The following is a 14,615-nucleotide window of genomic DNA, read 5'->3' on the forward strand; positions in this document are numbered from 1 at the left end:
TGTTGTTGTTGTCGTCGTTGTCATCATCACTATTGTTTTAGGGCACAAAACAGCAAAGGTAATTAGCGCGCGTCTCATAACTGAAATTGGTCAATTACCACATGAAGTTGAAGTTGATAATAGTCAGAGCCTAATCAACTCAAGTAGATGGATAGTTAAAAATGATCTCTTTCCCTCTAAGGAGGCTGCTCAACTGGTACTATAACAAATAAAAAGTAAAACACAATCTAAAGCTCATGCCATGTCTGCTAGTGCCCAGTATACAGCCGAGCTAAAAGTATCTCCTCACAATGAGAGGTGTGAGAGGAAGTCATCCAAACTGTTGGTAGGTGTTATTTTGAAGAGTGCTTCCATACACAGAAGACCAGTGTTCATGACAGAGGGACACAATATTCCTACATGCAGCAACACAGAGATCATCTGAAGGGACAGAATAGGTAAAATGCCTAGATAGCCGGACTGCAGCTTTGGCAGCAGCATCAGCAGTTTCATTCCCTGGGATACCTGGCGGTGTATAGTCCATGATAGGGTCACTTGCAAAGGCAAATAGGGCTACACTCAGCACAGAGCCCCGGGGCAACCAGTTCTCCCAAACACAAGTGTTCAACAATGCCGAACCCACACATATCTCAAAAACCAGGTCTTTTAAAAACTCCTGAATAAAACGGGGCAGTCAGCCTCAGAAGTCACATGTGTACATATAGAGGATGCCCGTCCTCAAGCAAGTATAAGCCTCCTTGAAAACAAAAAACATGGCTATAGTCTGGCATTTCCTCAAACTTTTCATAATGAGGGTTGACAGAGTGATGAGATGATCAACTGCAGAGCAGTGCTTACAAAATCAACATTGTGCATTTGTTAGCAAATTCTGACACTCTAGCCACCAAACCAGCTGACCATCAAACACGTATTCCATCACCTCACAGACACTGCTGGTGAGGGAAATTGGGCTGTAGCTGGATACTTCCAGCAATAACTGCAGCACTTTGAGAAATGGAATCTGATCAGGAAACATTGGTAAGTGCATAGAAATAACTAGGTCAGCAAATCAATAACCAGGAATCATAGCTCACAAGCAAACATCACACCACCACTCAATAACAATGGAACACCATAATCTCCTCTCCATTTCTTCCAAACCTGACAAGGCTTTTTATATGTGGCGTAGGATGAACACACTTGGTAGCAGTGAGGTTATAGTAGACAGTTTTACTTCACTATAGCTTTTAGGTTATTAATTTTACAATTCTTTATTTGAATATAGGCTGCATTGAACATTTTCTTAATTAATAAAAAGAGTGCACAGCATAGGACTCAAAGCAAGGCACCTTGCTTTTCTAGAAAGTTCTCTGTCAAATGAATGGTCTCTCATGTATAGTGCAGCATGCACTCCACTAATAAATGAGAAATATCTTGTTACTAATAACCCTGAGGCTCTAAGTCGGACCATTTGTCATATCTAATCTTCCAATGATGTACACCCTTAAAATTGTATTTCAGACTATGTGTAAATGGGAGCAAATAAAGAAGACCTACCAATGTATCAAAGCCAGAAAATGATTTGTGGAGTATTGCCAAATAATACAACTGAAATAGCACTGCCTATGAAAAGGACTTGTTTAGAATCGAGTCCCAGTCCAGAGACATATGCTGATAAAAAGAAATTGAAGAACACAAAAAGCAGTTGTAATGGGGAAGCAATAGAAAATCTTTGTGAAAGAACAGGAAAGAATACAGAAATACTAGGTTTCATCACGTTAGATGGTGAGAACCAAATAATTGTTGGAAAGCCATGTTTCATGAATTATTTGGCTCTCACCATCTAGTTTGATGAAATGAAAACACTGCATCTGTGTGCCTAAAGGTACAGGGACTGCTTCATATTTCACAAAAACAAGATTTTGCACTAAGGCCTCAAAAGAAAAACGATGTATCGTTTTGTCCATTCTCAATTAGTATGACACCTAGAAAAAAACTCACAATAGTGACAACTGTCAGTGTATAGATCCTTTCCCAAATGCCTGTTTGAGACACTGTGACATCACTTGCACCCATACTGTCCCAATGGAGACAGAAATCTTTTCATCAAGTTCGCAGTTACCGTCATAGGTCATTTTACAATGCCAGCAGATGTATTCATTTACAGGTACACTAATAATGCATAATCCTTGACAGTATACGGAAACAGAGGTTGCTGGTAAGTTTTGTTAAATTCATTATTATTGTCTTTTACCATTCATTTCCATGTATACAGTTCCCTTCTGTCTGAGAATCTCACCTCCAGGCAAGATGATAAAGTATCATAACTTGCAATCTTCTGCCATATCATCCAATGTATTGTGCTTAGATGTATATCTGTGCAATTCTGAATCATTTTTAGTTGGTCCTTGCAGCATAAAAGTGACTGTCAAGCAAGATTAGGACATTTGCAAGAAAATTTTGCAATCGAGGCTAACTTCTTCAGGACAGAAAACTCATATTAGTTGATTCATAAGAATTAATAAATGCTAACTCTGGTGATTGATTTATTCACATAAAAGGCAAACTTGTGACATCCAAAATGAATAACAATAAATTCAAAAGATAGTGAAACTTATCTCAAGAATTATTATTTTGTATTTTCAATTTTCTAATGAAACAGTACACAGTTTTGGTTGAAAACTTTAATTGTTATCATATTTGTTTAGCACAACAAAATATAAATTCAATAAACCTAAAACTGGATGGTTAGATGGAGATTTGATATCCACTCCTTTCAAATTCACATCCAGTGCTTTACCTACTTTACCATTTTGTCCAATGAATGAATAAAGAGGAGAGGTTTCTATGTTCGTTAATTAGCCCGCCTTAATACTTCCGTTGATCTTCTTTGTTGTACCACAATTTAGTAGCAAATGAAAATCTGGTTCTTTTTGCAGCAGACTGCAGTACTTATGGCAATAACAAGTACAACTGCATACTTTTATTTCTGCTATGGACGACAAAATGAAAAAGTTACACTTCCTGCACAGCTGTCAAGTCAGCCAGACAGTCATTTAACACATTCATATGCATCATGTTTGTACATGTATGAAATTGTATCCAAAAATTCCTAAAATTTAAATTTTGCATGCAAATGGTTCTTCGTGCACTGAAATACTTCTACATGGCTCTCTATACATCCTCCTTTAATCAGTGAGGCAAATAGCTGTGAGTTGTGCAGTTTGGCTGCTGGTGAGCATATTTTGATTGTCTTGTTTGTGTGCATGCATGATTTGCAGTGATTGAATTGAAGAAGCCATGTGTCTGTGTAATGTTATGGTTAAACTCAGAAACCCACCATAGAAATTCACTAAATGCTCAAGCAAACTTTTGAAGACAATGCTTTGGCTCAGACACAGACTTATGACTCGTACAAGCATTTCTGCAATACCATGATGATAAGATATGGAACATATGAATATATTCTGTGAGAAGAATTGACCACAAGAAGGATTGCCACGAAGTTTTTGCCGCAAATGCTTCAAGATGATAAGAAGCAACATTAAGTTAAAGTCTACAGGGAATGAAAACAATTACTTCAAGACACTCCAAAGCTTCTTTTAAACATTGTGACAGGTGACTAAATGTGTGTTTATGGATATGGCCCTATGTCAAAATTGTCACAATGGAAGTGTCCTCCACCTAAACAGAATAAGGAGGGGGGGAGGGGGGGGGGGGAATGCTCCACAAGTCAAGAGCAACAACAAGTTCACATGTTTAACTGGTTTGTTTGTTATACTGATGGGATTCACTCTTCCTAGTCAGTCAGTAAAGAAATGTTCTGATTTGTTCTAAGTCCTCTAATGGTAAGCAGGAGGATAAAACATCCACAGAAGTGTTGTACGAATGACTCAGCCTACATTACTCAAGTCTTTTACATTAAAATGAGATGACTGTTGTTCCACCACCCACCATGTTCACCACTCTTGCCTTCATGTAACTTCCACCAGATGAAAATCAATTTGAAGGTTCAAAAATTTGATAAACTATAGGAGATTTACGTGGAATCACAGAGGGTACTAAAGACCCTAAGAAAGACAGATTTTTAGCATGCATTTTAAAAGTGTCAGAAATGCAGAGTCTTGTAATCACACCCAACTAGGTACTTTGAAGACATCATACAGAATAGGATCTAAGAAAGACTTCACATTTTTATTAGCATATTTCAGGAAGTTTTGGATACCACCTTGTTACTGTACAGGATGAGTGTGCATCATAGGCAAGGGTACTGTCCGGAGTGCTGTAGGGAAAAAGTTAATGTGGATGAGTAGGAAAAACTACCCCGGAATGCTTGGATCCAGTATTACTACGGTCATCCTTGACAGTCACATAGTTTCATTCTCTGGGCATGATGTTGCAAAGTGATGTGAAATGGAATGAGCATGTGAGGATTTTGATAGGGAAGATGAATGGTCAGCTTTACTTTATTGGAGGAATTTTATGGAAGTGTGTTTCCGTCTGTAAAGGAGACCACACGTAGGACACTTCTGGGACCTAATATTGATTATTGAGGATCTGCACCAGTTCGGATTAAAGGAAGACTTCAAAGCAATTCAGAGGTGGGCTGTTAGACTTGTCATTGGTAGGTTTGAATAACATGCAAGTATTATGGAGATGCTTTGGGAACTCAAATGGGAATCCCTGGAGGGAAGGAAAGATTCTTTCTGAGGAACACTATTGAGAAAAATTACAGAACTGGCATTTGAAGCTGAATGCAGAACGAGTCTACTGCTGCCAACTTAGGTTTTGCATTAAGGACCATGAATATAAGATATAAGAAACTAGGGCTCATACAGGGCTGTAATTTTTTCCCTTGCTCTACTTGCAAGTGGGACAGGAAAGGTAATAACAATAGCTGAGACAGCGTAAGTTATTGGCTGACAGTTGCAGTGGGCTGGGCACAGCAGCTTTGTGGGCTCATCTCAACCAATAACATAACACGGTTTTGTAAACATCTCTATGGCAACACCTCTGTAGACAGCTACTGTTTTCACCTACAACCATTACCTCTTCACAGTCGAAATTTTGCAACAGTGCTGGGAGCTGTCAGGGATCTCCTTACACAGTCTTGCCTATAGTAGTGGTACAGGGTACTTTCTGCCACTCATCGAACAGTGGCTTGCGGAGTGTGTACATAGATGTAGATGGTGGAATATTCATAGTACAAGAGTTTCACCCCCACCCTCCAACCCGTCCAACCCCATTCATGGATGGTATGAAGGAAGAAAGAGAGTCCCTACATATGAGGCCAAGTTCCCCTAATTTTAATGAGTAATGAATTGGAGGAAGTTGTATGTTTCTTGGATTGCTCTTAAATGTCGGATCTCAGAATTATGCACATAAACTTCCAATGTTTTTCTTGTAATGTCTCCCACTGCAGCTTGCTGAGAACTTCCGTGACACTTTCACACTGACTACACAAGCACTCGTTAGTTAATCCAACCTACTAAGGATCCCATGCCAACAAACAGTATTCAAGAACTAGTCAAACAAGGGTTCTGTAAGTGACCTGCTGTATGACTGCTATTACTAGTTAATGTTCAAGAAGAAAGACAGGTAAAAAATAATGATGCAGAAAACACAAATAAACAAATTTGCAATTGGAAAAACAAAATTGCTCTATGCAGCTACAACATGACAAAAAACCACTCCATCTAGTACGAAGTACAATACTCAAAATCTGAAACTCTTTACTGATTTAAACTGTTGCGTAAACAAAATTTGGAATGCTACCCTTAGCTTAAGTAGGCCAGCACAAAATAAATGTATTTTAAATCAAAATGAATTTGTGAGTTCCTAGCAAATTTCTTGCTTCATATGGGAAGTGCATCAAATTCTACACATCAACAGCATACACTTTCTATGATGTATTCTGAAAATACTTGTGAATTAACTGTTGAAACAAAATCTAGACTGTTTTCCTGTTTTTACTTGTTCTTTCTACGATACTTTTTATTTCTGAAATGCTTTCAGAATTATATTACTCCTGTTTTGATGGTTAATGGTGCACCATATTATTACATGACTCACAAAGAGGCCAATATAAAAAGTGCTGTGATATTAAAAGAACAGAAATTTCATTTGACATGTAAATTATTTGTGTGAGAGAAAACCCAGGTTTATTATCATTGGTGAATTTACAAATGTCAGAATTAATTCATATTGAACATGTGAGACAAGCACCAGTACATTATTTTCATTACAAAATTCTTAAAGCATTTTGTCTCTTTAAGTAAATAAATAACTGATGGAAAGAACCATTTGATTCAAAAACAAATAAGACATGAACATATATTTCATATTTTCTTTTTGGCATATGAAGCAAAATCCAAATTCACTACTAGTAGGAAGATTAACATAACTAAAGCATCACAGATAAAAGTTAGCATACCCACCATGCCAAAAAATATAAGGTGTTCCTCAACAGTCAACTCGCAAAACAGCATGTTTTCCTGTGGGCAAAGCCCTAAGTTCTCACGAATTTTGTCCAAATTATCTTTGGTGTCATAGCCGTTTATCATCACAGAGCCACTTGTTGCTGAGAACATACCTGTTTTTGGGAAAATCATATCGTCTTTTTAGTACATAAGGAAGTACTTCAACATCCAACAGAGAAAAAATATGTTAAAGATAAGAACAAAGAATTTCCCCCAATACAGTAAAAATGGAAAATGAAAAACTTACATGTCTCAAGACATTATATAAGAATCTGCATGTTTTGAAATCTGGGATCTCAGAATTTAAAACTAAGACCCTAATGTATTTCTTGTAATCTCTCCCATGTGGAACTTATCAAAGCACTTTAAGTGTAAAATGTGATTGAACAAGATTTTTCAGGATTCTAGATCTGGCTGATATGAGCAAGAATATATTCTTAGCTCAGGACACCATTAACTACTGCCTATTGTAACATCTGATAGACAGGCCAACATACAACACATCACACACCACTTCAATGCTGGGCAACAACAATCAGTGAACAGCCATACTACCCAGAATCACATCCCCAATGTGAGGAAAAGAGGAATGATTGTTTATGGATTTAAAGGCACTAAACACCTCTGTTATCAGTCCCTCATTTCACTGGACATTCATGCAAAGCAAAGTGAAATGGAAAAAGGAAAGTGGTTAGCTGCAGGATCTGTGGCCTTGTTATCACGAATGAAAATTTGTGGATCAGTATTAGATAGTTAAAGTAAGATAAAATCCAGGTAGCTATAAACCGTAGCTGGTCATGGAAAAATCGACACCAATGCAGATGTGGAAGTGGTCACAGCTGGAGTCCCCCTGCATCAGATATCTGTGGCAGGAGTTGCACGCTTCACTCCCATACCATAATTTCATCACTGAAGTGTACGTCAAGGGTCATCATAGTCAGTACGACTAAAATGGGGTGAGAAAATGAAGACTGTATCGACTACAGAGCTGATTAGCTAAAACAGGTGAATAAAATATGTACATAAACTTAAAAAAATGCATGGAAGTGCAGAGAGAGAGAAAGGGGGTTGAGGCCATTTGGGGTGCACACCACAACAAGAGGTACTCCCACCACATCTACCCCTGACACCTAAAGTTGAGATGCATTAAATCTGTTACAAAACCCACTTTCCACTAGGAAATGTTTGACTTTGTTAGCTGCTATCCCTCATCTGCAAATACAGAGGTTGGACAAAAATATAGAAACACCAAAAACATGATACTATGCATAATAAGGTGCAGGAAACCAATTTCCATTCAAAACAGCTACTTCCAGTCATCTCAGAATGGACATATACAGGTCCTGTATGGCTTTCAAAGAAATCTCATACCATCCAAAGTAGTAGCAAGTTCAGGTAACAATGATGGAGGTGAATAGCAATCATGCACACTTTCTCCAGAGCAGACCAAAACGGCTCAATAATATTGATATCCGGTGACTGTGGTGGCCAGCGGAGATCCAATGAGTCACCTTCAGACTCATAAGACCAGTCTTGGATGATGCAAGCTGTGTGAACAGGGGTCCTGTTGTCTTCGAACACAGTGTCACCAGTCGGGAACAAAACATTGTGCCATGGGATGGACCAAATCAGCCAAAATAGTCACATAATCCTTGGCAGTAAAGCAACCTTGCAAAGTAACCCTGGGGTCCATGGAATACCCTGATATGGCTGTCAAAATCATCACCGAACCTCCACAACATTTCAGTCTTGGGACGTAAACTTGGCCAGAAGTGGGAAACAGTGTGAAACAAGACTCATATGACCAAATGACTTTCTTCCTCTTGCAACACCAAACAACTCAGCTCCCCCACCACACAAATGCCAACAATTTATCCACATTCAAATTCACTTAGCTCCAACATACTGCACTCACATCTACAAGAACACTATATAGACCATGACTGACACTTACAACATTTTGAGGACATGGCACAGCTGCCGTTTGCAGTCAAATATAACTGCACAACATCCAGGCTTGGCTAGCATCTGCATTTATGTTCAAGAATGCATTTCTCACAGTGTTTCCATTTTTTTGTCCAACCCCTGTATGGAGAAACAGACAGGCAGATACACACCCCAGACACCAACCCAACGACCCACAGTACACACCCACTCACCACAGACACACACAACAACTCCACGAACAGCTGACTGGTACGGATCCCAAACACACTGGCAGTACTCAAGAATAGGTCGCACCAGCATCCTGTATGCTATTTCATTTACAGATGAACCACTCTTTCATAAAATTCTACCAACGAAGTGAAGTCGATCATTTGCCTTCCCTGCCACAGTTCTCATATGCTCATTCCATCTCACATCGCTTTGCAATGCTACACCCAGATATTTAAACGACTTGACTGCATCAAGCAGGACACTATTAATACGGTATCCAAACATTACAGGTTTGATCTTCCTCCTCATCTGCATTAACTTAAAACAAGTTATAAAGAAAATAAAATTCCCGATTAAAAATATATTTTTTCCCAGGTCAAAATACACTTTTTCCCAGGGGAAAGTACACTTTCTTCCATGTTAAGTGACAATATACTTTCCCTTCGAGCTTATAAATCATTTCAATGCTCTACAAACACACACACACACACACACACACACACACACACACACACACACACACACAAAAAAAAAAAAAAATCATAAATACAAATTCCACCAATTACAGCATGATAGTTTTCAAATCACTGGAATCAAAATTTAACCATGCCTGTGAGAAGGATAGCCAACCAGCTAATCCCAAGCCCACATAAAGTGGGAGGGTTAGTCATTGGACTAACCATTCAACTCAGTAAAAAACTGGAGGGTTCCAACGAACTTACATTTAGCCTTCAATTGGAATGGATGTTATGGAAAACAACCCAACCTTGCGAAAGGGAACATGGAATGTGAACTCCTGATAGAAAAATCAACAATGAAGAAAAAAAAAAAAAAAAGAGATTGCTACTTACCATAAAGAAGCCATGTAAAGTTGTAGACAGCCACAACAAAAAGAGACTTAAATAAAGCTTTCAGACACAGACTTCATCACTAAAAGAGAAGGAGACACCATTCATACACACAAGCAAGCATGCCTGATGCACATACAAGTGCCAACTCTAATACCTCAGGCCAGAATGGGATGCAAGCAGCAGCTGGGAAGGGGAAGGGGAATAGTAGTGTATGAGTGGGGAGACGGGTGCAGGGTGCAGCGTGCAGGGTGCAGGGCATCAGGAGGTTGTGGGACAGGGAGGTGGCAAAAAAAAAAAAAAAGCGAAACAAAGAAAAGTGGGAAGATGGGCAGATGCTTTGGCACAGGGTGGCTAATAAACCGGGTGGGAGATTAGAATGGAGAGGAGATGATATGACAGGAGAGGTGGAAACTGTTGTGTGGAGGGTGTGGGGACAGTATGTTACCATAGGTTGAGGCCAGGATAATTGTGGAAGCAGAGAATATGTTGTAAGGATAACTCCCATCTGTGCAGTTCAGAGAAGCTGGTGGTGGAGGGAAGGATCCAGATGACTTGGGTAGCAAACAGACAACGATACTCGATGAAGAACAACAGAGTAGTAGTAGTAGTTGTTGTTGTTGTTGTTGTTGTTGTTGTTGACTTCAGACTGGTTTGAAGCAGCTCTCCATGCCACTCTATCCTGTGCAAGCTGCTTCATCTCCAAGTAACTACTGCAACCTACATCCTTCTGAATCTGCTTAGCGTATTCTTCTCCAGATCTCCCTCTATGATTTTTACCCTCCAGGACTAAATTGGTGATTCCTTGATGCCTCAGACCTCAGAACGTGTTCTGTCAATCCTCTTCTATCCAATTCTGTTCAGTACTCCTCATTAGTTACATGATGTAGCCATCTATTCTTCAGCATTCTTCTGTAGTACCACATTTCGAAAGCTTCTATTCTCTTCTTGTCTAAACTATTTATCGTCCATGTTTCACTTCCATACATGGCTACACTCCGTACAAATACTTTTAGAAAAGACTGCCAGACACTTAAATCTATACTCAATGTTAACAAATTTCTCTTCTTCAGATAAGCTTTCCTTGCCATGGCCAGTCTACATTTTATATCCTCTCTACTTTGACCATCATCAGTTATTTTGCTCCACAAATAGCAAAACTCATCTACTACTTTAAGTGTCTCATTTCCTAATCTAATTCCTCAGCATCACCTGGTTTAGTTTGACTAAATTCTATTATCCTCATTTTACTCTTGTTCATGTTCATCTTATATCCTCCTTTCAAGACACTGTCCATACTGTTCAGCTACTCTTCCAAGTCTTTTGCTATCTCTGACAGAATTACAATGTCATCGGCAAACCTCAAAGTTTTTATTTCTTCTCCATGGATTTTAATTCCTACTCCAAATTTTTCTTTTGTTTCCTTTACTGCTTGCTCAATATACACATTGAATAACATAAGGGATAGGCTATAACCCTTTTACCCCTGCCACCTTCAGAATTTGAAAGAGTATTCCAGTCAACAGAGCACAGCCCTGCAGGAGGTAAGATGGCCTGGGCAAGGCATGCACAGAGAGAAAATCTTGACAAGTCAAGATGGCACCGATAGGAAAGTATAGTAACAATTTGCTCTCATCAAAAAAGCATAAAACAAAAAGTTTTTCACGTAGAGAATGTGAAAAGCGAGTGATGAAGGGTATTTTGTGTGTGAAGTGCTATTATTGACTCCATGAAAAGTGCATGAAAGTAAACCTAAAATTCATCAATGATGATATTCCAAGGACATGCTATTTTTGTTTATGAGCGAGACTCAAAAAACGAAATTATAAAGTTGCTGCGAAAGGACATTGAGGCATTAAATACTGAAATAGTGACTATAAAAAAAGAAAAAGATAGATTAATATGGGAACAACAGGCCTGCGTGTGTGAAACGGAAATAAAAGAAGCTACAAAAACAAAATTATAGAGCAGCTACACAAGGACAATGAAGCACTGAAAACTGAATTACTGACTACAATGAAAGAAAATGATAGATTATATCAAGAAAAACATTTCTGTGTGTGTGATATCCATCAAACGGAAATAAGCGAAACGGAATCCACGGTTTCTGAAAAACACCAGTCAAGTATGAAACAAAACCTTCAAAATACACATAGTGTGTGAAATGGGATCAAAAACCCACCCACCGGACTATCTGTAAACAAATATAAATGGGAAACAATGACCCACAAAAAGGACAAATGTGAAAGTGCCAAACCAAAACCGATTGAAAAAAGACCTATCTTGTTGGTGACTCCATACTTAAAAGTGTTACAGCTCCAGGATGTGAAATTGCTGTTTGTCCCGGAATCTGATCGCATCAGAGCAGCAGACACTTTCAAAATATTCTAAATTCAAAACAACGTGAAACAAAGTGGAAATGAAAAAGAAGGACAAATACGAAGGTGTTTTCATCCATGTCAGAACAAATTCCATCCAGAACAGCAGTGGGGAAGAAATGATCAGTGAAACACGGAATTTGATCCGCTCAGAAAAAAGTGTGTTTGCATATTCAAAAATTGTCATTAATACAATTTTACACAGCAGGTCATTAAGCGGTACATACCTAAACAAGATAAACAGTGGAACTGGGGAACAGTTGACAAGCTGGGTGCAATTTTTGTAGACTCAAATAAATTTGTAAGTGGTAAGTGTCAGAGAGGATGGGCTACACTTGAACAGGTTAGGTTCAATGACTTTCAGCAAAATGATCGTCAACATCCGCAGAATCATTAAAAGCAAGGAAAACTTAAAACTTCCGAAACGGGTGAGAAAACAAAAGTGTTGGTCCAAAATGTAAACTGTAAATATAATGGAACAGATGATACTCTTCAAAGTATAAACAAACTCAAAAATTCTATCTTGACGCATCTAAATACAAACAGTTTAGCAGAAAAACATCCAAATCTTCATTATTCTAAAATTCATGAACTTCAAGTTATTCTTTCTGAACTGGCAAACATAAAGGTAGTCACTTAAATGAACACTGGCTCACAAAAGAATGCGTAGATGTTGTAAATAAAAGTAGTAATTTTAAACTTGCCAGCAGCTTTTGTGGGGGCTTCTGTATCTTATTGCACCCTCCTTAAACTTTAAATTGAAAGAAGATTTTAGTTATCTAAATGAAGAATGTATTTTTGAAAGCTGTTGTGTAGAGCTGTGTGATTTAAATACTGTGACATGTTCTTAGAAAAATTTCAGTATCTCTTAGATAAACTTGTAAAAGAAAGCAAGAAAGAGATTGTGATTGCACGAGACTTCAACTTCAATACATTAAATGAAAGTAGTGACATTGGAAAATTTTGCGATTTAATCCAAAAATCTGGTTTCAAGTTAAACTTTACCATGTGCACTAGAGAAAACTTCCAGTCAGCAATCTGCATAGATAATATTACTACAAATTATCAGTTTGATGATACAAGGAAGTTTTGCCTAGATCTAAGGATATCTGATCATTCAGCTTTGTTTTTAGAGCTCCCCAAAGCAGAGAAACTAAAATCTGAATCTCATACAAAAAGGAATTTTAGCAAAGAAAAGTTAGATTTGTTTTGTGATAACTTAAGTGTTATATGCTAGCCTTTAGACCACTGTGATTCAAGCAACAAAAAGTTTGATAAATTTCTAAATTTTTTTTAGGTGTATTCAATGAAACATTTCCCCAAAAATATTATAAAAAAAGAGTCAGGAATAAACTAAATTGTATTACACCAGACATAAAAATGTCAAGTGCCAGAAAAAGACAGCTCCACAATGAGCTCAAAGTAAATAGAACCCTAATTTTGTAACTTATGTTAAGCACTATGAGACTATATTAAAAAAAGTGATCTGGCGGGAAGGGAAAAAAACTGGCAAATAGTATATTCATAAACAAAGAAATAAAACAAAGGCAGTCTGGTCTGTTGTGAAAACAGAGTTGGTAGTCAATGTTAAAAGTCAAGAAATTTCTCAAATTATGTTTGAGGGTGATATTATCGTAAATCATGTTCAAATGTCAAACTGCTTCAACGATTTCTTTGTCAATACAGCAGAATCTGATGTAAACATGACAGGCCATCAGGACAATATGATTTTCAGGCATAGAGATGACATACAAAACATTTGTTTTAAAAAATTCAGAAAAATCACTCAGAAAGATGTGGAAGACACAATATTATCATTAAAAACAAAAATTCAGCTGGGTGGCATGGAATACCTTCCATGGTAATCAAGGCAGCACACCATATTATTTCATACCCACTGACTATTATTGTAAACCAGTCCTTTGAACATGGGTCTTTCCCAGATGTCCTAATATATGCAGAGATTAAGCCATTATTTAAAAAGGAATCGTATGGGAAACTACTGACCAATCTCTCTCTCCTTCCTGTTTTTTCTAAAATATTTGAAAAACTTGTGGCAAAACAACTAGAAAATTTCCTTACAGTAAATGACAGTATTTGTAAAAATCAGTTTGGTTTTCAAAGCACTATAAATGCCATAGGAGAATTTACAGAAAAAAATAAGCACATCCCTTGACCAGGGTAAAACATCTCAGGAATATTCTGTGATCTAACGAAAGCCTTTGACTCGGTGAACCACTCATTATTACTTTATAAACTGAAGAGCTGTGGGATCGACGAAACTGCTTTACAGTGGTTCAACTCTAATCTGACAGAAAGGAAGCAAAAGTTATTTTAACACCAAATTCAGTTAACTACCAATCCAAATGGAAAAAAATTTCCCAAGGAGTTCCACAGGGTTCAATATTGGGTCCTTACCTGTTCTTGCTGTATATAAATGATTTACCATTTAATATTGATGCTCATTCAGACTTGTTTGCAGATAACACCTCAATCCTGACAGAAAATGATACAATAGAGAAGATTCCAGATAGTATGCAAAATGTTCTGGGGAAACTGAAATCCTGGTTCCATAAAAATGGACTAAAGCTCAATGTTAAAGACCTAGATAACGCAATTTGCCTCTAAATTGCCAGAGATATGTCCTAGACAAACAGCCCATAATAATCAGCTGATGACAGAAGTGAGCCATGTGAAATTCTTGGGTCTAAACCTTGATAAAAGTTTAAACTCAAAGACACATATAGACTTCTTGGCAAATAAAGTCCCTATCT

At 37.8% G+C, this 14,615-nt stretch overlaps 1 protein-coding gene across 2 annotated transcripts in view; it reads right to left on the bottom strand.

Annotated features, from left to right (window-relative positions):
* Nucleotides 1-14,615, bottom strand: part of LOC124605138 (phospholipid-transporting ATPase ABCA1-like) — a 423,943-nt gene that overhangs the window by 242,019 nt on the left and 167,309 nt on the right. For both annotated transcript variants that reach the window (XM_047136621.1, XM_047136620.1), the window contains one exon: nt 6,417-6,571. In XM_047136621.1, coding sequence (XP_046992577.1) covers nt 6,417-6,571 — 155 coding nt within the window. The remainder of the gene's footprint in view (nt 1-6,416; nt 6,572-14,615) is intronic.

The sequence above is a fragment of the Schistocerca americana genome, chromosome 3, assembly GCF_021461395.2.
Source record: "Schistocerca americana isolate TAMUIC-IGC-003095 chromosome 3, iqSchAmer2.1, whole genome shotgun sequence".
Classification (NCBI taxonomy): Eukaryota; Metazoa; Arthropoda; class Insecta; order Orthoptera; family Acrididae; genus Schistocerca; species Schistocerca americana.